This window comes from Pleuronectes platessa, chromosome 17 (assembly GCF_947347685.1).
Source record: "Pleuronectes platessa chromosome 17, fPlePla1.1, whole genome shotgun sequence".
NCBI lineage: Eukaryota > Metazoa > Chordata > Actinopteri > Pleuronectiformes > Pleuronectidae > Pleuronectes > Pleuronectes platessa.
Window position 1 is genome coordinate 4,988,847 of NC_070642.1, and position 26,259 is coordinate 5,015,105.

General features: G+C 43.2%; 1 protein-coding gene across 1 annotated transcript; it reads left to right on the plus strand.

The window, feature by feature from the left end:
- On the plus strand, positions 1-24,267 carry LOC128460604 (midasin). Its single transcript, XM_053445847.1, has 29 exons — positions 1-153; positions 455-539; positions 2,203-2,318; positions 2,680-2,811; positions 2,900-2,962; positions 3,343-3,385; positions 3,468-3,518; positions 3,728-3,771; positions 4,026-4,224; positions 4,498-4,562; positions 13,784-13,787; positions 15,186-15,362; positions 15,894-16,072; positions 16,238-16,369; positions 16,483-16,624; positions 17,124-17,431; positions 17,519-17,671; positions 18,514-18,615; positions 18,707-18,905; positions 18,993-19,160; positions 19,311-19,471; positions 19,620-19,709; positions 20,366-20,481; positions 20,863-21,037; positions 21,277-21,350; positions 21,544-21,658; positions 22,005-22,071; positions 22,926-23,068; positions 23,159-24,267. The coding sequence occupies exons 1-29, from the start codon at positions 1-3 to the stop codon at positions 23,342-23,344; spliced, it is 3,642 nt and encodes a 1,213-aa protein (XP_053301822.1). The 3' UTR covers positions 23,345-24,267.
- The last annotated feature ends 1,992 nt before the right edge of the window (positions 24,268-26,259 follow it).

The following is a 26,259-nucleotide window of genomic DNA, read 5'->3' on the forward strand; positions in this document are numbered from 1 at the left end:
ATGGAAGTGACCTTCTGCAGCCTGGATGGGGAGCGGTGCCAGGAGTGCCGGAGCCCTGTGGACCCGGGTCTTCTCAAGGTCCTGCAGCTGGCGCAGCTCTCGGTGGAGTGGCTGCTCCACTGCCAGGAAGTCCTCAGCCTCAACCTTCATGCGGTGGAGGAGAGGCTGGAGGCGGAGCGCAAAGAGCAGGAGCAGCTGTTGGAGCAGCAGAGCCAGCAGGAGGAGAGGGTGAAGGCTCTGGAAGAAGAGCTTGTGCTGAAGGGGAAGCTCGTGAGCGACCTCCAGTCCAAGCTGCTCCTCTGTAGCCATAAGGTAAGCTGCTAGGAGTGCTACTAGCTCAGCTAACAGAGGTGGCTCAATAACGGATCTACACTGACCTGTTTCCTCAGTAATGGGAGTTGCCTTATACAAAGTAATCAATAACGTTTTCTCCTTCTTTCTTTCTTTCTTTTAGTGTCCAATTTGTAAGAAGGGGTTCTTCACTCCACAATTCCTCAACAGCCACATGGAACGCCGTCATCCGGAGGACCACGAGAGCCGTAAGTCCACCTGACACAAAGAGAGAGAGAGAGAGAGAGGAACATAAGTAAAGTCAGATACACGTAACGTTGCGTCTTCTACCTCAACATGAGGAGGTAGAAAACTGAGCCCTTGGCTTTCTGTTTCTAAAAGACTGAATGTTGTAGCTGTTATGGTTTTTGTTTTGGATTGATTTGAGCAACATCATGTAAATGTAACAGGTGGAACAAACCATAGGAATTAAAATAAAGGAAATAAAAGTTTATCATTTAATTGAAAATTAAAACAATGGTTTCACGTTGAAACTCTTTCGCCTGCTCAAGACATCTCTATAAACAAAGACACCTGTCCTACTCACCGGTGAGTTCCTTTAACTGAAAAGGTAGCAACAGGTATGCATAAATGCAATAAACTCAAAGTCAAGCTTAACACTTTCTTCTAACTAAATGCAAAGACATTCAGTTATATTCATTCATTTAAAACCCATAAAAAAGATCGTTTTGAACCATAAACATCTTTCACAATCAAAGTTCAATGTTTTTCACATTCAGTCTGTTCACTCACAGTTCACTGATTTACACGTTTAGTCCAAAGTGGTCGAGCCACGGTCCTCAAATTGAATTGATTTGTTCCCAAAATGGACGTTACCGTCCCAGACACTTTGCTGCTCGCTGACGATGCGGAGTCACATGTGGCAGGGTAATACTCACAAACCAAACCGTCTGTCGGTAGCTTGGGAGAGGGAGGGAGAGAGAGAGGGCAAGTGAGCAGCGGACCGTCCAGGGCTGTAATGGCGCTGCGGCGAAGTCCCCGACGCGGCGGGCACATCATGGGCGGTAGTGGCGAAACGGCTGGCGGTCCTTGGCGCGGTGAAGTCTCCGAAGTTGGCGACGAGCTAGCTGCTAAGTGGTTAACCACACTTTACTAACTAGCGAGGATATTTCGCCTCACGCTACAACGTGCTATACTTCTAACTGCGTCACAGGGGAATCTTCAGTGCTGGTGGTGTAAACTCCTTCTTCACTCCAACCGTAATACTTCCGCAACACGGACACTAACAAACTTAACAAACTTAAACTTAGAGCTAAACTTATAATTAACCGACTTGTTCGGCTGTCATTCACTCTTTATCAGGTGTGAGTTCTCCGGGCGCGGCCATCGTCTCTGTCGCCGTTCTCCGCACACCTTGTCCCGCCCCTCTGCTCTCTCCATTCGCCAGCGCACCAAATCTCCAGTCACTGATTGGATGGACCTATTGCCAAGCTCTGTGGTGCTATTGGCTGTGGAACCCAGGATTGATGTCCCAAAGTAAACGCAGAGGCTGCACATAAAGAAATATGTCCACACTCTGGGTGTAACCCTACATAAACAACAATCCCTTGGTGCCACCACCTGTTGTTGCTCCGTTTTCCACTGCATGTAGTGTAATGATGTGATCATTAGTGTAATGAGGTAAAATACGTCCTGCTTTCTGGTGAAACAGTAATGAAAGTTTTAGCTGTTAAAGTTCTTATTTAAAATGGATTTAAACCGGATCAAGCAAACAACGATCTCTAACCTGGCCACTGAGGGGCGACCCGCGGGACGCCAGTTTGCAAAAGGGTTCAGAACAGAGTCTTGTCTTTCACCTGTAGATGAGCTTTTAATTAATGCAAGTGATATGACTCTTATTCTTTCCTCCAGAACTGCAGTCGGATCGGGAAATGAAATCTCAGATCAATAATCTGAAGATGGAGATCAGCGGCTTGAGGGAGCGGAACGTTCAGCTGCAGCAGAACCTGGATCTCAAAACAGCTCAGGTAAGAAAAGCAGAACATCGGAGAACCTTGTACGAACAGATTTGTTGTCACGTGGTAGTAACGAGCGATTAAGGAAAACTTGATGCACTCATTAACTTTCTCTGATTTGAAATTTTCAGGCACAATTCATGTGAACACTGTCTGCTGTTATTCAAATTGAATTAATTATTTTGCATCCTAGTTGAAGCTGCTTGTCGACTCCTGGCAGAAAATGTACAGAGATAGTTACCAACTGATTTGAAGTCAGGTTGATCAGATTTTGAAAACTGATTTAGGGAAATAGTTCTCTCTGTAATCTTGTTGAAGCTTCCACTCTTATAACAGGCACTTGTTATTTCACTGTTTTTTTGTGTAATTCCAGGAGAAGCGACTTGAGAGTGAGCTAGACCATTTCAAAGCTGAGGAGATGGCTCGCTTTGAGCGAGTCCAAACCGACTCTGCTCGCTCCCAGGAACAACTCCTCCTGAAGCTGGAGCAGCAGCTGAAGGAGCAGGTCAGTGGCACAGGGAGCTGATATTTTAAAGCCTAGAAATGAGTGAAGTGATGTGATAACACAAAATGCTTAAAATATTTCTCTCCAGGATGAATCGTGGAAATCCATCCTGCACCAGACCAAGGAACACCATGACTCTGAAATGAATAAGGTGAGTTTCTGTCAGAGTTGGCGCATGTGAAATATTAAACAAGCAAACTGATCATGTCTGACATGTATTTCCTGTTGTGCAAAGTGTTCTGAGCGCGTAAAGAAAAGCTCTTGTTTTGTAGAGACTGTCATAAACAATCAGACCTGATATAGATTTTTTTGATCCGCCCAATTATTAAATTCAGCTCTAATAACAATACATAAAGACATAAAGAATGAATTCTGCTGAGATGTAAACGGCCAAGTCTCTTGCTGTCAGTGCAACTTTTTAGAGAATTTCACCAAACGCTCTCGTTTAATTTCATGAAAATCTCAAAGACTGTTTATCTTTTTCATGCATGATCATGAGGTATAACTTGTGATGATTTGTTCCACTTGCAGATGGTAAATATTCCCTCCAACACCAAAGAAGTGGAAGAACCAGGTATGGATCCATCTCACATGTCTTCTTCAGGACAGAAACTGCTCATATGATCCTAATGCATTCATCTCATTGTGTTTTCCAGTGGTGGTCTGCGCACTGGCACCAGAGCCCAAACCATCGAGGGTTGTTCTTGGTGAGTAAATCCTAAAACTAAAATGAGAACATTAAAACATGGTCACTCCCAGACAGGCTGAGCATGTGCTTCCCTGCATGATGGATTTAATGCAGTGTAACAGCTGCACTGCTGCCACGTCCCTGACCCCTCTCTGTTAACACCTGTTTTATCTGCCCAACATGTGTGATTGTCAACACAAGACTGACCGAGTGAGGTTTCTTTTACAGACTCGAGCAGCGCCTCTGAGCTGGAACAGAGTTCGAGCATGATGGTACATGATCTGAAGTTGAACCACAGCGACAAGAAGGAGATCCGACGAGAGCTGGAGCAGTCATGAGTAAGAGGATAAAGTCACAATATAGGAGAACAAAATAGATATTTAATGAGAAGGAGTAGCCTCTTTTCCTCACTTCCGGTTGACTTGCATACAGACACAGGGCTGCGTGGAAATGATCTATGAAAAGACATATAAGCTATGAAGAGACGCTTTCTCTAGACCTTCACCCTTCTGCTTCTTCTTCTCAGAATCTAAGTGGTGTAAAGAGCAAGGATTTCACTTTCTTCATGGCCAAAGTGAATTCATTGGAGGACCAAGCAAAGGAGGTGCCTGGTTACTGGCGCTGTCGGGGGGAGCTCGACCTCAGCTTGGACGAGAAGATGAGCGCCAGAATGATGACAGAAGCTCCTCCAGAGCCTCAGGCTCCATCCGGACAAGCGGTTCAAGGTGCTTCCTCAGACTCCGTCATCAGAAATCCTCTTTTAATTCTTATTCTGCTAACAGACCAATTTAAACCACACCACACTGGACTTTCCATCTCCACTCAGCCTTATATGACTGATTTGAAATGAAATATTAGTTTCATTTTTATAAAGTGTAATTGGTTTTGACTGTGTATATCCAACACTCTCAGTCTAATCTGTAAAAGCTTGTTTTCCTTCACATAATTGGATTAAGGCTCTGAAACACCATCAGTGACTCTGGTGTCTGTACCTGCAGGCAAAGAGTCCAAGACTCCCCAGCCAGCGCCGAGGGCCGAGAGCACCACCAAAAGGGTTCCCACGGTACCTGGAAACCATGGAAAACATGGAATTTATTTTTTCATTTTCCAGGTTTGGAAAAGTCATGGAAACTGAGCAAAAGTGAACACTTACATGGAAATTGAAACAGTTATTCTGGAAAATTGTATTGGATGATGTGTAAAATAGTAATAAAATGAAACTATTGAGCACAGAATTAAGATAAGTTTATAAAAACCCTTTACATGTGAACAGCTCTTACTGTAGATAGAAATGGATGATCCCATGTTGTAGAACATGCTCTTGGCATCCTATCTGGTGTATTGGATGTTGGAATTTGATGAGGCAACCTGGTGATATGGACTTTAAAAGTATAGTTTCGGATTGGTGGACTTCGGGAATAATAACCGAGAAACATTACTCGCGATCTCAATACAAGGGTCAAATACATGCATTTCCCAGCCAACACGGGAGCCTTGACATCTACAGTGAAACTTCTTATGCAAGTTTATCCTCAAATGTAAGAAGCTGTGTTTTAACTGTGTGGTAAACCTGGGTTTATCAACGTTAGTTAGTAAAGGCCTCAGTATGCTTCTCCGAGTCCGTTGCGGAAGGACGGACGGGCGGAGCGGACGGACGCTTTTTGATTTATAGTTCTACGAGCCTTTTTGTTCTGAAAACAATTCACCGCCAGAACAGTAGATGGCGTAACGGAAGTCGAGCTTAGAGAAGCCTACCTCATGAGGTATATAGAAGAAGTCCACGCTGGTTTATTTACGTCCCCCCGGCTCCTCACACACAGTGAACGATGACAACAGAAAAAGGATGTTGATGACGCGACAGTTTTGCTGAAATAAAGTGACACCCAGCGGGTCAACATGCTTATGTTATCGTGTCTTAGCGCAGCGGTTCCCCGGTCTTGTTTCCAAACTGCGTTGCTAATTCAACAGCTGCAACAGCTTGACGCTACATGGAGGCAGCTAGCTTCCACACACAGTCAGCACGGACAGCCGATACTAGCTACTACCAAGTGTTTGCTTCTAACCTGACGGTGTTTGAGAAACAGTGTCATGAGAGCCGTGGGATTAAAGTCAGCGGGTTTTTGCGCTGTTCCCACCGCAGTTAGCATGGTGGCTAGCCCGCTAGCCCCGTTATGAAAGTTCGTTATAACCGTATGTGACCGTACACACATGCTGTAAGTGCTCTAACCAGCCACCGTCAGCCGGACAACGCCGCTGGCTTAACACACTTGTCACATTAATTATAGAGTCTTAGTTGTGATTTAGGTTTATTGTGATTTAGGAAATGAAACAGGAAGTTTGAGGTCCGGAAATAATGATGTCCCGAAATGCTGGCGTTAGCTGACCAATCACAGCCAAGTGCTATCCGTGGGCTGTCCGCCATTTCGACGTGTAGTTAGAAAAATGAGAGCTGCACGAAAAGCTCTGCGAGGAGCCGCGGAGAGGCACGGAGAGGGCGTTCCACGTTGGAGAGGGCGGTCCTATCTGTCCGTGTTCGTCAAAACGGAGAAGCATACATTGGCCTTAAGAAGTGCAATGTTGCTAGCAAGCTGCAACTTGCTAGCTTCAGCTTACACTAGAATTGTTGACGTAATTTTTACCTTGCTTTTAAAATACTAGAACTATGTTCGATCCCCATATGTATTTCACTCACTGACTTTTCCTAAAACCGTGTTATTCACCACATTTAGGGGAGTTTGTTTTGAATTTGGATTCAATAATGATGGTTAGCAAGCACATGCAGTGCAATCTTGCTAGCCAACATTCAGCTTGCTAACTAACTAGCTAGTGTTGGCTAGCCTGCGTTGCTAGCTAACTACCAATACATTTTCACATTAGGCTGTGACATTACTTCTATACTAGTTGACATGACCAGTCTAGTCTTGATAAATTTTGTAACATTCATTCTTATATCTACTTTTAGCTATTTTGTGATTTTTCGTTTTTTCTTTAAAAAAATGATACTACTAAATAGGAACATTTGGGGTGAGACATTTTTTAGGTTGCTGTAGAGGAACCACAGGGGAACCAGCCTTATGTTTTTCCTTTTAGGTTCATTAGTTTGATTTACAAAAGCTTTTACAGAGTAAGAGTAGGCATATTACCTCTTCTACGTAAGACTCATAATCTCAAATGTGTGATGCATTACAGGAGTGAGGGACAATGACACGCTGTAGATTCAGGATGAGGAAGAGAAGAGGGGAGAAGATGAAAGAGGAGGATACAAGAGTAGAGGATGACAGAGGAAAAGGGAGAAGAGTGGAGAGGAGTTGAGAAGAGTAGGAAGAGAAGACAGGAGCGGATACGAGGGGAGGTGTGGAGAGAAAAGGACAGGATGAGATAGGAGAGGAGTGGAAGAGAGAAAAAATATCAATCCCAATGCTCATGTGTCTCAAAGTTCCCGTTCAATAAATTGTTGTTCATCTACAGATTGTTGCATTATTTCATGCATTGATATATCAATAAGACATAATCTCTAAGCATTTACAATGTAGTAGCGATGTGTCGGTCGTGAACGATTCGTTCGTTTCGAACGAATCCTTACAAGGACTCGGGAGTAACGAGTCCTCTCAAAGAGAGATTCGTTCATTTTCTCGTGGCCGCGCATCGGGACTGTTGCATAGGCTGATGCAGGTCACGTGAAAAAGGATCCAAAGACTCGTATCTGGCAGATGAACGAATCACTGATCCGAAGAACGAAACACTGATCTGAAGACACGGTCGGGAGGTGAACGATTCGTTCATCTGCCGGGTACGAGTCTTTGGATCATTTTCTACGTGACCTCCATAGGCTCAGAAAAGGAAACAGTTACCTCATTCCCTTTCGCGTGTTAAAAAGCAGCCATGACTGACAGCTTTTGTGTGGCAGATCATTTTTCTTTGAGAAAACCTCCTCTATTATATACAGTAAAACATGACAGTTTGTATGGTTTTAAATTGTCATTTATTGTCACACTGGCATTTAATTATCACGGGAAATAATTACACTGCACTAAACTGTAAGTGTAAATGTAAAGTAAAAATAACAAAACCAGTCATTATGACTTGTGAATAGGGCTGAACGATTTGGGGAAATAATCATATTGCGATTAAGATTTAATATGCGATTCTTTTATTTTATCCTCTCTTTCCCCCCCCAAAAAAAACGTAATGAATGATTTAAATATGACCAACAGAATATTAGATACTGTACAATATTCTTTCCCACATTTTTATTTAACTGCTCATTACAGAAACAAGAATAACAAATCGGTGTGCATTTAAGTAATTTAATCAAAGTCATTGTAAGTATAAACCACAGCTGTTAATCCCTGCAGGACAAAGCATCATTCTGTCGCAGAAGAGACGAGGCAAAATTCCGTTCCAAGAGCAAGAGAAGTTCGCTCTATTCGGCCCAGCGCTGACCTCCGTTGTAAACACGAGACCCAACGAAGCCCGCTTAAGAGTCCAGGACTTCACTCATCTGTTTCCAGGAAAATTCGCCGTCCGTGCAGGCATCCTGAGGTTAACAACGAGATTCACTGGACTTCTGGAAAATCCGCGCCACGCGCAAGCAACACCGCGAAGGTCACAGTAAGAGGCTTTATTGACTGGGCAGAGACTAGTTTAAATACTTAGCGTGTCATGTTTATTTGAGTGTGTTTGTTTGTAGATCGCTGATCTGTTTTTAGCCGTGTAACGCGTGGTGAACTGGAGACGTCACATCCGGTTCCTTTGTCTACTATGTTCTGAGAAGCGCGCGTAATAAGCCGGCACTTCTTTTGTTTTTAAAGTGTTACCGTCAGAGATATTGTGACAAGTGTGATATTGAGATTTACATCTGTTAAAAGGATAAATCTCACGTACTGGACTGCCCGCTTCGCCGGAAGTTTGTCTCTGACGATGTTTTGAGAGCTTTCCTGATCTCTCTCTATCTCTCCCTCTCTCTCTCTTTTCTCCTAAACCTGTTTTTACACACGTCCCGACCTACACTTACATATTTCATGTGGCATAGAAAATTCTAGATTTAAAGAGCCTTAATACATCTCGACGCCATTCGGCGCCAGAACCAGGAGATAAGAAATCTCTTTGTCTAAAGATCCCCTTTGTTAAGGTCAGTGACCGGCAGCCATTTTGCTTTTCGCAACGTGGCTTCATTCATAAACCTCCATCTTGAAAGTACGTGAACGTAACATCTTGATCCTGGCCAGACTACGTCACTACGTGATCTCGTCATTACGCCATAGCCACTCCCTTTTCTCTTTAGACACACACACACCCACACACACACACACATAGAGACACAGACAGGCAGACACACACACACCAGTAGATACTCAGTATTACAGGTGTGACCATTGTGATAAGTGCTGCTGCTGCTGTTGCCTTCTTTGAAATATTGGAGTTTGTTAAATGAAGAATCATTGAAATAACATTAACTTTATTTCCCCTTTTGAATAAATACTTTTGTAATTAAAGTATTTGTATTTCTGTGATTATTTGTACATGTGTATGTGAATACAGCTGGATTACTATAGCCTATGCTCGAACTTAAAACCCTTCATTGTTTATTATATAATCATTAATATTAAATATTGAGATTATTAATATAACATTTATCACTTGAGACTGATAACTATAGTTTGACTAGTTGGTCCCTGTAACCAGGGTGGTGCCCCGCTACGATAAGCATTAATTACAGATTGTTTCATTCTTGATTGATAATTTTATTGTTTTCATTAATTATTTAACCATTATTAATTGATAACCGTATCATTTCTAATTAATTATTTTACTATTCTTAATTACTAGCTTTATAATTTTTAATTATTTTTAATAAATAATTTCTATTTTAACAATCATTTCTCATGATTATTAATAATTAGCCAACGTCAAATCTACTACTACTATTGCACAACACTTACAAACAAACTACTTCTCCCATCATGCATTTCACCTTTCAGTATTTCAGTGTATCACAATGTACGTACACAATAAGTCAAATGTCTTGAAAATGATTACATCAAAAGTGTTTAAAATGGAATGATGATGGTTTTAAAACACAAAGTTTCTGTTGAAATGCAGGAAAACAGGGATCAGGATGGCCAAGTGGATAAGGCAAACTGCAAGGAAGGTTCATGCTTAGTTTCCTGAACTACAAACTCACACCATACGAGAAAAGATATGATTCTCTTCATCCATCAAACTTCATTTGATAACAGTGAAAAAGTTTGTTTAAAATGATTTACATGTCGATGTTAGTCACAGAAGTTGTGTTGTTTTTATTCAAGGAGTCAAAGAGTTATTTTAAAAGTCTCAAATGTATTTTTAAATTTAAAAACGTTGAAATGAAACGTTTTTTAATCAGGTTATGTCTTCAATATCATGCACTCACCTCGTGTGTCAATATGATGCCCTCTGTTTGTTTTTAGATCAGAAAATCACTGTCCGGGCCAAAGAGGAGGAGCAGAATTTCTCCAGCTCAGGCTGCTGAGACACAATCGCCTTGAGGAGCAGTGTGTCCTCCTCCACTGGGACTCCAGCGACTCCGAGGAAACAAGCAGTGAATTCAGTCCACACTCCAGCCGCTGCCAGAACAGTCATATTTAATACTTCTCAAAGAAGCCATGGAACCCAGCTGATCAGAGGGACGGGAAGAGCCCGTTGTCTTTCTCGGCGCTGCCTCCTACGAGTATCAGCCGCAGGTGGACATCACCTTTGGCGCGGCCTCCATCCAGATGATCGAGACAACAGAGGACGAAGCTCCAGCCGCCTCTGAAGAAGCTGTGAGGAAGGAGCAGGTCCGGCCGGAGGAGTCCGTCAGCTGCATCACTGAAAACTTTCAAGCTTTCATGGCGGATCTGAGTCACGAGGAGTCGGACGGTGAGGAGCAGTTGCAGGTAATGGTTGAGCTCGTTTTCAAGAGGGCCGTGCAGAAACCACACTCTGCTGCAGTCTTCTCTGAGTTGTGCCAACACCTCTCAACAGTAAGTGATGCATCTATGACTGGAAGCTACTTTATCCTGTTTCTTACTTAGTTGGACAGCTTGTCTTTTATGTGCAGGTTGGAACCTTAATTTAACCCTTTGATAAACAAGGTAAATTATTAATTATCTTTCTCACTAGTAATAGATTGTCAAATAAGACTTAATAAGAATATACATTTATTCATAAGGTAAGAAGGGAGGATTTAAATTATGATTTGTGTTAAAAACAAGATATTTAATGAATACGTACAATATTAAATGAAGAAATAAGTGGATTTCAAAGATATTGCAAAGAAAAACTCTAATATGCATGAAATAACATCGGAAATCATACCATATTTTACAATACAATATTTTTGACCCATTTTTTTAATTAGAATGGAAGTGAAAAAAACTGTTAATTGAAGAAAACCTGAAATACTGAATGACGAAAATAATTTACTGCAAAGATATACAGTGCCTTGCATAAGTATTCACCCCCCTTGGACTTTTTCCCATTATGTACTGTTACTAACTGGAATTCAAATAGACTTAAATAAACTTTTTCCCGTTTGATCAACAAAACATGCATAGTACTTTGGAGGTGCAAAATAAATTTTATTGTGACACAAACAATAATGAGAACAAAAAAGTTGACATCTGTTGGGTGCATAAGTATTCACCCCCCTGTGTCAATACTTGGTAGAACCCCCTTTCGCTGCAATTACAGCTGCAAGTCTTTTGGGGTATGTCTCTACCAGCTTTGCACATCTAGAGATGGAAAGGTTTGTCCATTCTTCTTGGCAAAAAAGATGAAGCTCAGTCAAATTGGATGGAGACCGTCTGTGAACCGCAATCTTCAAGTCTTGCCATAGATTCTCTATTGGATTGAGGTCTGGGCTTTGACTGGGCCATTTTAAGACATTAACATTCTTTAATCCAAACCATTCCTTTGTAGCTCTGGCTGTATGTTTAGGGTCATTGTCCTGCTGGAAGATGAACCTCCGCCCCAGTCTCAAGTCTTTTGCAGACTGCATCAGATTTTCTTCAAGGATTTCCCTGTATTTGGCTCCATCCATCTTTCCCTCTATTCTGACCAGTTTCCCTGTACCTGCTGAAGAGAAGCATCCCCACAGCATGATGCTACCACCACCATGTTTCACTGTTGGGATGGTGTGCTCAGGGTGATGGGCAGTGTTGGGTTTTCGCCACACATAGCATTTTGCATTGAGGCCAAAAAGTTCAATTTTGGTCTCATCTGACCAGAGCACCTTCTTCCACATGTTTGCTGTGTCTCCCACATGGCTTCTGGCAAACTCCAAACGGGATTTTTTATGGATCCCTTTCAACAATGGCTTTCTTCTTGCCACTCGTAGTTGTCCTGTGGACAGATTCTCCCACCTCAGCTGTGGATCTCTGCAACTCCTCCAGAGTAACCATGGGCCTCCTGGTTGCTTCTCTGATTAATTTTCTCCTTGTCCGACTCTTCAGTTTGGCTCGACGGCCTCCTCTTGGTAGGTTTGCGGTTGTGCCATATTCTTTCCATTTTCTTATGATGGATTTTATGGTGCTCAGAGAGATGTTCAAAGCTCTGGATATTTTTTTATAACCTAACCCTGCTTCATATTTCTCCACAACTTTATCCCTGACCTGTTTGGTGAGCTCCTTGGTCTTCATGATGCTGTTTGTTCAGTAATGATCTCCAACAAACTCTGAGTCCGTCACAGAACAGGTGTATTTATACTGAGATTAAATTGCAGACAGGTGGACCCTATTTACTAATTATGTGACTTGCAAATGTGACTTGTGAATGCAATTGGTCGCACCAGATCTTTGTTAGGGGTTTCACAGTAAAGGGGGTGAATACATATGCACTCAACACTTTTCAGATTTTTATTTGTAAATAATTGTGAAATCAATGTAATATTTCCCCCCACTTCCAAATGATGCACTATTTTGTGTTGGTCCATTACATAAACTCACGATGAAATACATTTTAATCTGTGGTTATACCATGACAAAATGTAGAAAAGTCCAAAGGGGGTGAATACTTATGCAAGGCACTGTACATAATACAAACTGAGTGAGTTCACTTTTGACCCATGTTGTGTTAATCAAATAATGAGTTCATTTAGATTTGAGGATCAAATCAGCTGACACTGATCACTATGTGAGTTACATTTGTGTTAATATTTCCTTATGGTTTTCTCCTCTTCAGGTGGAGGTCCAATCATTGTCCGACTGGTCAGCCAGCGTCTCCTTCAGGTCTCTGCTGGTCAAACACTGCCAGGCAGCGTACAGGAAGAACTTTGACAGGGAGGGCCTTTATCAGAAGAGTGGGTCCTGCCTGGAGCCAGTCAGGGACGTGAGGGTGATTGATCGGCTGAGGGAAGAACAAAACAACGCCAAACCTTCCGGTCGCTTCCTCAATACCATCAGGTTTATTGGGGAGTTGTTCCTCTCAAAGGTTCTGGCTGAGAAAGCCATGCACTGCTGCATCAGGCCGTCTCTCGAGAGCCTCTGTGAGCTCCTCCAGCTCATCCAGCAGGACCTGGAGGTGGTCACGTCCATGGAGGTGATGGACTCCTACTATAACCAGCTAGAGTTCATCGCAGAGAAAGAGAAGAGGGCACCAAGGCTCTCCCTTTTGTTGAAGCACACAGTGGACGCAAGGAAGAGAGCAGGCTCCACCCACCACTAAGTTTTTAATGAAAACTCATGTGGGAAATACAACTTACACAACTTATAGTGATATTTGAAAATGGACTGTAATGGGACATTCTTTATTTAGATAAGTTTAATGAAAGAGTGACAAGTGTGTATATATATATAGAGAATATTGTTACAAGATGTGTTTCTGTAGTTAGACTTGTAACACAATGTGTATTTGCACACAATGCTCAGATGTGTATTTGCTTAGAGACTCCTGTGCCTCTTGCTAAAACAAAAGGTTTTCACAGCAGGGGCCAGTCAAGCAGATGGAGCAGAGAGACTATAGTTGTTACTGACCAGAAGACGGGGGTCACTGGGAAAACAGGTTTTCAAACTCAAGAGCTTCTTCTTGAGTCTGAGCAGAAACAAGATGTCATTGTGTTGTAAGACTTCAAAGAAGTCCTCATGCAGAGTGATGGAGACAGAATGTTCGACCAGCCTGGTCACAAACTCAGAGAGCCGATTGGATAAACGTTCTTCTCCTGTGAGGAGGAGCTTCTACTTGTATAAATGAAGTGACTTTTCATTGGTCAGGGCCTCTGCCTTGAATCTGTTACCGTGATGATAATCTTTGTGCCCTCATCCGCAGATGGGTAGAATTAAAGACCAGAAGATAATTTTTTGTTGGTTCATGTATTGAATCTCCTATTACAGGACAGAACCCCCCCCCACTGCAACCCCTGCTCCTACTCTGTATAATGTACACTGGGTGACATCATGCCCTGAGAAATGTCTTTACTCTCTTTGGGGTTTGTACTATGTTGTCGACTAATGAATAAAATGTTTTAAATTTAATTTGGGTGTTTGTATGTCTTGCATGCAGCTGACCTCACATTTCAATTAAAACACATGTGGGAAATACAACTTATACATTTCCCCTTTTCCCTATAGTCAATGAAAAGCACAGATGACTGGAGAATTTCTGGGACAACATTTGACAAAAGTACTTATCCTGAACTGAACATCAAATCTAAATGAGAATTCAGTAAAAAAAACAAAAACATATTTGATCTCATATTTGATCTCCTTACAGCTGGTTGTGTAAGACTAGTTTCACTTCATGCTGTGAGGATATTCAATATAAGCCTCTGGAGAGGGATATTTATGAATGGATAAAAAGCTTGGTTTTATTATATCAACAGCAAGAGCATGATATTATTTGACAAGGACAGACAAACTGCAGCTTTGTTTTGAGTAACACTATTTTAAACCAATCCTTAAGATATTTCAGTGCATGTGTAATAAATACGGCATCCGAGTTCAGACTCCTAGAATTAGCTCAGTATCGTCTGCTGAAACTCAGAGACTCTGTTTGTAAGCTTATGTTTGTGCACTGGACTAAACTTTACTTTCTTTTGGGAGACAATCTCGCAGCATATTTCAGGATTCCCAGTTCTGGGACCATGAATGTGAATACATTTTGAACTCATCTGTCCAGTCGTTGTTGGGACAGATGAGTGTGGTGGAAACGATCAGACATAAACATCTCTAACATGGCAGCATGGCCAAAAAGAGAACTGCTCTTATATTTTTTTAACATGGAGATGTAAGCTCCTGTCACACTTACTGCAGGTGAACTGAGTTCAGTGTCTACCTCCTTCACAGTGTCAGCAAGCTGTTCAGACATTTGAACCTACATGTTCACATGACCTGATGCCTGCACTCTGCCCTCCAGCACCCAGAGAATCATACAATAACCCTGAGCTGCTGTTAGAGTCACAGGAGCCAATGAGACTTAACTAATGAGAAGCTTTTACAAAAGAAGGCTTAGAAGTGTTACAAGGATCTGAAGTCATTATTTAATTTTTCTTTTCAGTTTGTCCCCTGGGGTGGGGGGGGGGGGGGGGGGATTTGTTCATATACGTCTGCATGTATGAGATTTCATGTTCAATTGTGAAAACCAATAAATAAAGTGAAAAAAAATAAAAAAATAAACCAAAGCCTTTAATAAGTCGTTTAATAAGTCACGTTACTGATGAATCTCTCAAGAGGATTTTTGGTTTGGTCAACATTTCTCCTCTTCCTCCTCCAGGTGGAGGACACGTTTCAGGAGGGCCAGGAGAAGGAAGAACAACAGGATAAAGAGAAAATCAAGGCGGAAGACAACGCTATTGAAATGTCCGAGGACTTCGATGGCCAGATGCATGATGGGGATGAGAAAGAACCAGGTGATGTGGCCCACCCATTTTGCTTTTGTTAAATTTCTTGGTTTTGTCTATTGCTTTCTAGTCCCTACTGCTGGCTACTGGGAAACTGGAGTACAAAAAATCTCAGTCCTGATTTGTTGACACAGACTTCAGTGGGTTCCTTAAACCCAGGTCATGTGACCTGACACTACCACACCCACTGCAGATTAAATGCACCATCTATTGCAAAAAGTGACAGTCTGTGTTAATAAGCTCTCAGCTAATTAAGTTTGTGTTTAAGCAGCACGTAGAATAGAAGGAAGGGCTTCTCTTAGATTTCTCACGCCCTTCATGCTGTTTTAAACCTGGTCAGAAATGTACTCGGATGCAGGCACAACTTTCTTGTTGCAGTGTAAGATCAGGCTAGGAAGGCTTCTTTTTATAAGAAGTTAAAAATTAACTCATTTTTTATCATCTGGTGCTGGTGACCAACAACTAAAAAATTTCAGAAAGTAAAAACGCCTCTTCCAAAATAACTGCTCATAAGATCCATCATCCATTCATCATTCTCAGGTGAAGATGAAGACTCTGCTAAAGAGGACCAGGAGGATCTGGACAAAAAGATGGGGAACCTGGGTGAAGGCGAGACTGACACTCTGGATGAGAGGATGTGGGGAGATGATGAAGATGATGATGAGGAGGAGGAAGAGGAAAGTGACCAGGAGGAAGAGTCTGGCCAGGGCATGGACCAGGTAAAGGACACTAGATTACCATCAGGCTAAAACAATATTTAACATACATCGTTAATGTCTCCACTAAGTATTTTATTGGCTGTTTTTCACATTAATCAATATTAAAGACTAGTGAGGTGTTGTTGGTCTGGCCTAATTTCCTGTCAACACTGGATTCTGTGTCAGGGTGAATCCGAGCTGGTTGCCAAAGACGACAACTTGGACGCTGAAGAGCCAAACAAAGACAAGAAAAACCAGGATAAAGATGAACAGATGGTTGAGGAGGAGAAAGAAAAGATCCACGAGCAAGGAGATGAGGTAATATTCATTAAGAACTGAAGAAGTTCAGAGGTACTCCTCCCTGCATACGCTGATCTCCTCTTACTTCTGTGGTTGAGCTGTGTCTGATCTGTGCTGTTGCTGTTTCTCAGAGGGAGTTTGATGAGAATGAAGTGGATCCATACCACGGTCAGCAGGACAAGAGGCCTGAGGCTGAGGCCATGGATCTGCCCGAGGATCTCAATCTGGACCAGGATGAAGAACCTGGAGAGGATGGAGAGGGCAAGGGTGACGGTGAGACCTGCTGCTGAACTTAGAGATGCTGCTTTTTGAATCATATGAACATGTAGTTGAAGGACAGTGATTTTAGAGGCAGTTGCTTAAGGAGAATGAAGCTGATGAAGAATTTATATATTGACAAAATGGTCTCAGAGTATTCAGACCTTCTGCACACTTAACTGTGTGGTAGATTTATTCGAGTGGGAAAAAACTCCCTGTAATGAAAGATACAAATGTTAAACAATAAAACCTAAGAAATTATACTATCCTTTTTGGTTAAAATACAGTTTAAATACATTCAGTATAATGTCATCTAAAGAAGTCCTAGAACAGCACCAAAGCTGTTTCAGCAACACATAACTTTGAGAAGTTATTGTGCTAAAAACTGAGTACAAATATTTCTGATATATAAAGAGGCATCTTTTGGTAATTATACATACACAGAACGTGCAACAGTATCTCTGAAATACATTACCATAACTTTTAGCCTCTGAAACATGTTTTCCCTCTTTAGAAGAGAATCCCTTAGACATTGATGAAAAAGCCATGGACCTGGACGAGAAGGAGGATGGAGAGAAAGATGGAGGAGAGGATGAAGGAGCAGAGGAGATGCAGGAGGAACAGACAGACCTACCAGGAGAGGAGAAGGAGAAGGAGCAAGAGCCCAAGACTGAAGAGGAGGAGGGAGAAGGGGAGAAAAAAGGAGTTGACGAGGAGTCTGCTGCGCAAGATGAAGAGGAGGAGGAGAAGGAGAAGAGTGGACAAGAGGCAGGAAGAGATGAAGATCACACTGTTCGCGACGACAAAGGAGACAAACCAAAAGTGTGTATTTAAAGGAGCTTCTGCAACTTCTCTCCAAACGCATACTTTTGTTCTCCGTTTCACTATAATGATTTTTCATGCGTGCAGGATGAAGAGGAGGAGGCTGGGGATGAGGAGCCGCCAGAGTCAGCAGAGAGGAAGGAGCATGACCGAGACGGTCAGACTGGAGAGGAGAATGTCCAGAGTGACACAGCTGTGGAGCTGGGAGGAGAGGCGTCGGAGAAAGACCAAGCTAAAGAGGTACACTTCATTCTGAACTGAATCAAGAGCGTCACCTGTCTGAGGCGTGTTACTCTAGAAAACCCAAACCAGTGAAACCAGGCAAACTGTGGGACACGGTATAAGACCTGAAGAGGTTTAGTCTTCAGATTGTTCAGACATGGTTTCAGCAGCGGGTACAGAGTGGTCATTATTGTAGCAATATTATCCTTGACTTTGAATAAATTGGGCCTGGAAATTCATTGAAAAGTCTTAAAGGGTAAGTTCACTGAAAAATGAAATCTTTGTTATTAAATAAATTATCATCATCTACTCACCACTATGCCGATGGACAGGTGGGTGAAGTGTCAGAATCCACAAAACACTTCTGGAATCTCAGAGGTAAATTTTGTAGCAGCAGAATCCGAATTAATTGAAGTCAATGGCGACCTATCTTCACACATTATCAACCAATCAATCAAATTGTATTTGTATAGCCCATATTCAGAAATCGTCTCATAGGGCTTTAATAATAAAACATCTGACAAATAAAATCTGTCTGTGCAGTTAAACAGGAAAAGATCAGATCAGAGGAAACGTTTCTCCTCATGTCCTGAAGCTTTGCAGTCAGTGGCAATAAAACTGCTGACATCCTTATCTAAAATGTGTGTTGCTTATGTTTGCATGATATCAGAGAAAGTGGGATCGTGTCAGAAATAATTGTACACTGTCATAAGTTTAGCGGCTACTGCCATTGATCAACTCAGCACAGACCTGGCTCAGTTCAGTGGAGCCAGATCTGGATCAATTCTTCATCCACAGTCAAGTTGTCCCTTTACAGACGATTGAATTTAAAATATTAAACCTTTTTCTCTCTTCTATAGGAACATGGGAGCGGGGCAGCTGATGCCAGCCAAGCAGATGGTCACCAGTCAAAGCTGACGGCTAGAATGGCTGCACAGACACAGACTCAGAGCAAGACTCAGGTACGACTCACAGGGATCAGGCTCCGTTTCTGCCTGCCTTTTGTTTTTCAATCCATCTCATCGCAGCTTTCTTTTTATTCCACTGCTCCAGAGCTTCAAGAGGAAGCCTGGCCACGCAGACAACGAGCGATCGACAGGCGACTACAACGAACAAATAAACAAGCGTCTGCGTACAGTGGAGAGCAGCAAGGACAGAAGTGCAGACAACAGGCCGAGCGACGCCCAGCAGGATTCTGAGCTGTACGAGCACATCAAACAGGGAGAGAGGGCCTACGACACTCAGACATACGGTCAGTGATCACACAAACACACAAGTAGCCCATGAGAACCTCAGATCAGTGTTTTTATAGGCGGATAAATGACTGTTGTGTTTCCAGATGTGGCAAGTGCAGACCAGCAGAAAGCAGCGGGGCCTCAGCAGGACCAGGATCAGAAAGATGAGGATGTTGCCATGGAAACAGAGGACCAGGAAGAGGACCTCCGTGCCGCTGATGTTCAGGAGCTGAAGCCTGAGCAGCTGGATTCAACCAAGGCCTCCCAGAAAGGTGCCAGCATATCTTCTTCTACTGCTTCAGCATATGTTCTTCTCCAGCTTCAGCATATCTTCTTCTCCTTTATGTTGGTTATGAATTTCTAGTTGTTTTTAAAGAAAGCTGAGCATCATCTCACTTCTTCCTCCTTTTGTCCATGTGCAGGTGTAGACAGTGGGGAGATGGACGTGCAGAGGCAGGGCGAGGAGGAGGAGGACCAGGAGAGATGGAAGGACCGCCAGCGTCTCGCAGAAGATAGGCGAGCAGAGAGAAGCACAGAATCCACAATTCACACTATTCCTGAGCTGCTGATGGACACCATGGAGGTGAACAACCGCTGTAACACAGACACTCAGATTTGCTCTTCTTCCTCGTCCTACACAAACATTCTAAGGGCTTCTGTTTCGCCGTAGGCCAAAAAACAAAGAATTTATTATCAAAGTCGTGTCTCTGTGTTTGTGTTTGTGTTTGCAGAAAGCAGAGAGAGACCCAGAGGAGATCAGGAGGGAGATGGAGCTGCAGCTGGAGGCCTGGCACAAACTGGCTCCAGGAGCTCAGGAGGAGGTGAGGCTGCAACAGGAGGTTTAATCTAAAGTCTCCTCCTCCACTCTTTGTAAATTGTGTAAATAGTTAATTGACTGTATTCATGTAGCACTCTTCTAGTCTTGATGACTACTCAGAACTCTTCACAGTTTAGTTTTGCCATCCACACACATCCATACAGTTGTATCATACATCACTCACACACTGCTGGCACTGCCCGCGGGCGCAATTTGGGGCTCAGTATCTCGCCCAGGATCAGTTTGGCGTGTGGGATGGGGAGACTTGAACGGATCACTAACCTTCTGGTCAGTGACCCGCTCTACCTCCTGAACTACAGACGCCATGTGTGACTAGATCATGGTTTATCTATCAGTACGTTATATTCTTAAGGAGGTTTTGGCTTTTTTCTGCAATGTATCTTCCGTCTGTGGGTCTGACTGAATGTCCACGAAACATCTGCTGACATGCACTATTGCACACCAAAACAGTTTGACTTTTGACTGCACAAATTGCTCAATAGTCCCACCAGTGGTCCAAAACTCCACAGGCTACATTTATCACTCGTAGTGTTGTTTAATCTCCGGCTGTGTCTGAGATCTATTCTCTCTGATCTCAGTGGTTTACATTTACTAATATCAGGTTGTAACTCGTGGCCGACGTGTTCTTGTCTGTTTCAGGAGAGTGCAGCTGCCTCCATGTGGCATCAGTACCAGACCCTGACCTCCGCTCTGTCCCAGCAGCTGTGTGAGCAGCTCCGCCTCATCCTGGAGCCCACACAGGCCGCCAAGCTCAAGTCAGTACAAACACAACACAACATACACCATGAGTGCTGCAGGGTAAAGATGGCAAATTGATTTAGAACGTTTTAAGACCACTTCACTTTTGCTCACTTTATTATGTTGTATGCTAATTTGGATCAATCTACACTCAGTATCCATAATGGCTGAATGAAAACATAACAGTTTGTCTTTATCGGATAAGGAGTAAAATTGTTGTCTCACCGAACAGAGAATATTTTTCCTCATTCTCTCAGATTATTTTAAATCAATTAATGATTATAGCGAGTGAGGAAAAAGTGTCCAAAAAGTTCTTAGCTAAAAAAACCATAGTAGCCTGGTAAGCCTCTACGTTTAATCAGTGGTGTTGACCGTGGCGCTGCACTGTCGCTTCACAGAGGAGATTACCGCACAGGGAAGCGTCTGAACATGAGGAAGGTCATCCCCTACATCGCCAGTCAGTTCCGCAAAGACAAGATCTGGCTGAGGAGGACCAAGCCCAGTAAGAGGGAGTACCATGTCTGTCTGGCTGTGGATGACTCCTCCAGTATGGTGGACAACCACTCCAAACAGGTGACAGAGCCCCGTCATGTAACCTTGTATACTCGTGTATTAGCTCTTCCAGAAAGCTGTTACATAGATTAAAAATCTATTATTGATGATTAAAGCTGTGTTCAAATGTGGTTTGTGTTGGTATAGGACAGGACAGGTCCTTTCACTATCTGTACAGAAATATCTGTTTTATAGAATCATAGTGAATATAAGAAATTGCAGTAAATATCTGACAAATGACCTGTGTGTGTGTGGTGCAGCTGGCGTTTGAATCCCTGTCAGTGATCATCAACGCTCTCACTCTACTGGAGGTTGGACAGGTGTCTGTGTGCAGGTAAGGACTTTTTTTCTTTAATTCTTGTTTTTAGTTTATTTGCACAGTGAAGATAGAAAGTGATCAAATGATGCTAGAGAAGTAAAACGTAAATTAAAGTAACAAACGTGATCCCAAAAGAAACAAGAGGGAAACTGGAATGCACAGCTTGTGGTGAACAACATGTTCATGTCATGTCTGTTGGTGTGTTCAGCTTTGGCGAGCAGGTGCAGCTGCTCCACCCCTTCCAGCAGCAGTTCAACGACGAGTCCGGGGCTCGGATCCTCCGACTGTGTCAGTTCCAGCAGAAGAAGACCAGAATAGCTCAGGTGGGGGGGTCGACCATCCTCTGTTCTCAAATTTGAACTAATGTCGCTGCTCATGTTTGCCTTTAAACATGACTGACCTTGAACAGCAAAACATGCTTTAATCCTGACACCTGTAAGATATACTACACCTGTTTTTTAAAAGCTTCGTGATTCTTGCCTTAATAAGACTCCTCCTGCGTGTTCCCATGCCGAGACACCCACCTCGTATAAGGAATACATGTTTGAAAAGCTTTTAAACAAGTTAACTTTTCCGCCTTGTGCCTTTTCATATGATTGCATACATACTGTGAGCAAACAAGCTTCTTCTCGTCTGACTCACTCTCTCATCCCTCTCTCTCCTCTGTAGTTTATGGAGACTTCCACCAAAATGTTTCTCGCAGCTCGGCAACAGATTCCAGGATCTGTAAACTCAGGTAACGACTCACGCTATGTGCTGACTGTACCAGCTCAGTCAACTGATGCTGTGTCATGTGGGACTTTTGAGATGTGTGTGTATGTCTGTGTCATTGAAATGTCAAAGTTTAAGCAGCAATATCACATCTGTTTTCAAATCTTACTAACCCAAAACATTTTGATCAATAACAGCACATTTAAAAACCATTAAACATCTCTTGTTGGTTCATAAACGGTTTTATTGGTTGTAAAAGTTTTTAAAAACCTGTCATGTGACACAGAGGAAGAACAAGTGACTGCCACAGACCTGAAAACCTCAGAGAGAGCGTTTCCCTTCATGTCACTGTGATACAGGCAGAATTATGAATTATGTAGAAGCTCAACAAGCAGCTAAGCCTGTTAACACTGAGCAACAATAACAAGACTTGTACCGAATAAATTATTCATTCATGTATGTCACTTTGCTCAGTCCCACAATGCAAGATTTCCCATTATGTCACTGAAGCCAGTGCTCACATGTATTTTAGTCCTTTTCAACATAAACATGTCTTTTTAATGATTCTCTCTTGATTTAAAATATCACAATTAGACTGGGAAATGGAAATCGTTGGTCCTTTCCCAAAGGAATTAACAGAGTTGCATGTTGCGTTGGACTCAAGCTGATTCAATTGCTATTCAAAAGCCCATTTCATGTAAATTTCACTGATATAAATAAGAATATAAGCTGTTCTACATCAGATTTGAACTGTACATGTACTTTATCACCTCACAGTCCTTACCTCATGCAAACAAAACTTAATTATCAGCACGAGTTGTTTCATTTACCTTTAATACCCTTGACCGTTCCCCTCTGACCTCTGACCTCCCTCCACAGACACGGCCCAGCTGCTGGTCATCGTCTCTGACGGCAGGGGTCTCTTCCTGGAGGGGAAGGAGCGGGTGACGGCAGCAGTGCGAGCAGCTCGCAGCGCAAATGTGTTTGTCATCTTCGTGGTTCTCGACAACCCCAACTCACGGGTGAGAAAAGCAGAATTTGACTTCACTTGTATTTTTCTTTTCCGTACACAAACTGTTACTAAGCAGCGTTTTGGTCTCTGCTCAATGCAGGACTCCATCCTCGACATCAAGGTCCCCATATTCAAAGGGCCGGGGGAACTCCCAGAGATCCGCACCTACATGGAGGAGTTCCCCTTCCCCTTCTACGTCATCCTGCGAGACGTCAACGCCCTGCCGGAGACACTGAGTGACGCTCTCAGGCAGTGGTTTGAACTGGTCACGGCAGCCGACCAATGAGAAGCCATCTTTCACACAAAGGGAAGAAGTGTGCGGCGACCCACTGCACAATGCCACTCTGCTGCTAAGCTTCTCAGCCAGAACTGAAAATCAACAGAACAAAAAAATAAAACAGAAGACGGATTTACCGCTGTACATGTGCCTTTATTTTCCTATTTTTACTGTAGATTTTAGTAGAGTTTAATAGCAACCTTTGCTGTTTTATCTTTGTTATCAGAAGAATTGTGTTTCTTTTGTAATGTAGCGAGGATTGCTTTAACTTGCACGTCTCAGATGAAGCGATAGAAGTAAAATTGTGATTTCATTGCGTGTGAACCACCTCAGTGAAGGGTCAGTAAATACCTCTGTCCACCTTGTACAATACCCCCAGACCGTCAGTTTGTCCGTGTGGATGGGACAGTCAGTGCTGCAGAGATCATCCAGTCATCCATGTGTGAACACGACAGACGTGCAGAGCTGTGCTTTGTGTAAAATGGACGTCACGACCTACAGTAGCATGTTGTCGTGGTCGTGACTGAGGAACTCCTAAATGTGCCTTGGAGAGGAGAACAGTGTTGCATCTCCCTCCACAGCTGGATCAGCTGCTGGTTGAGGAGTCGGAGGCACGGCCACAGCTCTGTCACCGATTTTTTAGAAACTCCGATCTCACACACTTTGAAGCACAACGACAGTTCCGCAGATTCCAGTTTTGAGTGAATGCCCCAGAATTACCAGCGTGTGTGGTTTGAAGATGACACATCTGCTGAGCGACGGCTCATCAACGTGTCTGTTAGGACTAGATGAAATGTGCATTGAAATGTTTCTCATCACCTCTGTGTTTCGTAGCGTACATGTAAGTGTCAGAAGACACTGGCCATTTTTAAGAGCATCCATCTGTTAAATCATGACACGAATGATCCTGACAATAAACTGTTTAAAAAGTATCTCTGTATCTCTGTCTCTTAATATATCATTGCTCCAACCACAACAATAGACATTCTGAGATCAGCATGTTTCATAAGATACATGTATTGGTCCCACACACATAAGACATGCAAATGGGGGGAATTTGTTCTCTGCTTTTGTCCCATCTGGTGAACACAGGAGGACACACAGAGCAGTGGGCAGCCATGCACAGCCGCGCATTACTAATAATATCACATACTTCTGCTGTTATCAGCCTGCAGTAAAAACGGCATTTAATCATTTTTTTCAATGATATACTCAAGCATATACTGACTTGTTGCTCCAACATTAACTGCAACAGCGTCCCAACATGTGTCTTTCTTGGTGTTGTCTTTATACAACATATGCTGAGAATCATACAACTCAAGTTACTTCTCCACTTCAATTATTAATTTAATGTCATCCATGTTGAAGAACTTCTCCGCTGTTAGCTCCGTTAAATGTCGGGTGTCGAGGGTTCAAGAAGAGTTATGGGTTAGTTTCTTGTTTGCCTCTTTGCGATAGTTTTTGACAAATTTCCATCGTACTCTTTGAAGTTGGAAAAACAGGAAGTCTCCAGTCCCCCCCCCGGAGAGTGTCCGCGCCCCCCCCCCCCCCCCCCCCAGGGGTGGTTCTCAGAGGCTCCTTTGATGACATAGAAGACTCATCTTCTATGTAATCAGTGCCTCCTTTGATGAAATAGATGATATGTTATCGTCTCTCTGTTTGTTGCAGCCATTTCACAACGGCATCTAGTACCCCTACACGAGTGACACCCAAGGGAGCCACTCATCAGCAGGGATCTAGTCCATCCTGAACTACCAGCTCAGCCACTAGTCTGTACCCGCAGCGGGGATGACTTCTCGCAGTGGTACCTCCACTGTCCCCCACTTCAAATTCCGCCATCGCGGGGAGACGGTGGACTGGCGGCAGATGTACAAGGTGGACATAAACCATGTAAAAAGCCACTTGGATATAGAAACTCTCCAGGAGCACATCAAGGAAGTGATGTTGTGCAGCCTGGATGGGGAGCGGTGCCAGGAGTGCCGGAGCCCGGTGGACCCGGATCTTCTCAAGGTCCTGCAGCTGGCGCAGCTCTCGATGGAGTGGCTGCTCCACTGCCAGGAAGTCCTCAGCCTCAACCTTCATGCGGTGGAGGAGAGGCTGGAGGCGGAGCGCAAAGAGCAGGAGCAGCTGCTGGAGCAGCAGAGCCAGCAGGAGGAGAGGGTGAAGGCTCTGGAGGAAGAGCTTGTGCTGAAGGGGAAGCTCGTGAGCGACCTCCAGTCCAAGCTGCTCCTCTGTAGCCATAAGGTAAGCTGCTAGGAGCGCTTCTAGCTCAGCTAACAGAGGTGGCTCAATAACGGATCTACACTGACCTGTTTCCTCAGTAATGGGAGTTGCCTTATACAATGTAATCAATAACGTTTTCTCCTTCTTTCTTTCTTTTAGTGTCCAATTTGTAAGAAGGGGTTCTTCACTCCACAATTCCTCAACAGCCACATGGAACGCCGTCATCCGGAGGACCATGAGAGCCGTAAGTCCACCTGACACAAAGAGAGTGAGAGAGAGGAACATAAGTAAAGTCAGATACACGTAACGTTGCGTCTTCTACCTCAACATGAGAAGGTAGAAAACTGAGCCCTTGGCTTTCTGCTTCTAAAAGACTGAATGTTGTAGCTGTTATGGTTTTTGTTTTGGATTGATTTGAGCACCATCATGTAAACAACAATCCCTTGGTGCCACCACCTGTTGATGCTACGTTTTCCACTGCATGTAGCGTAATGATGTGATCATTAGTGTAATGAGGTAAAAGACGTCCTGCTTTCTGGTGAAACAGTAATGAAAGTTTTAGCTGTTAAAGTTCTTATTTAAAATGGATTTAAACCGGATCAAGCAAACAACGATCTCTCGTGGCCACTGAGGGGCGACCCGCGGGACGCCAGTTTGAAAAAGGGTTCAGAACAGAGTCTTGTCTTTCACCTGTAGATGAG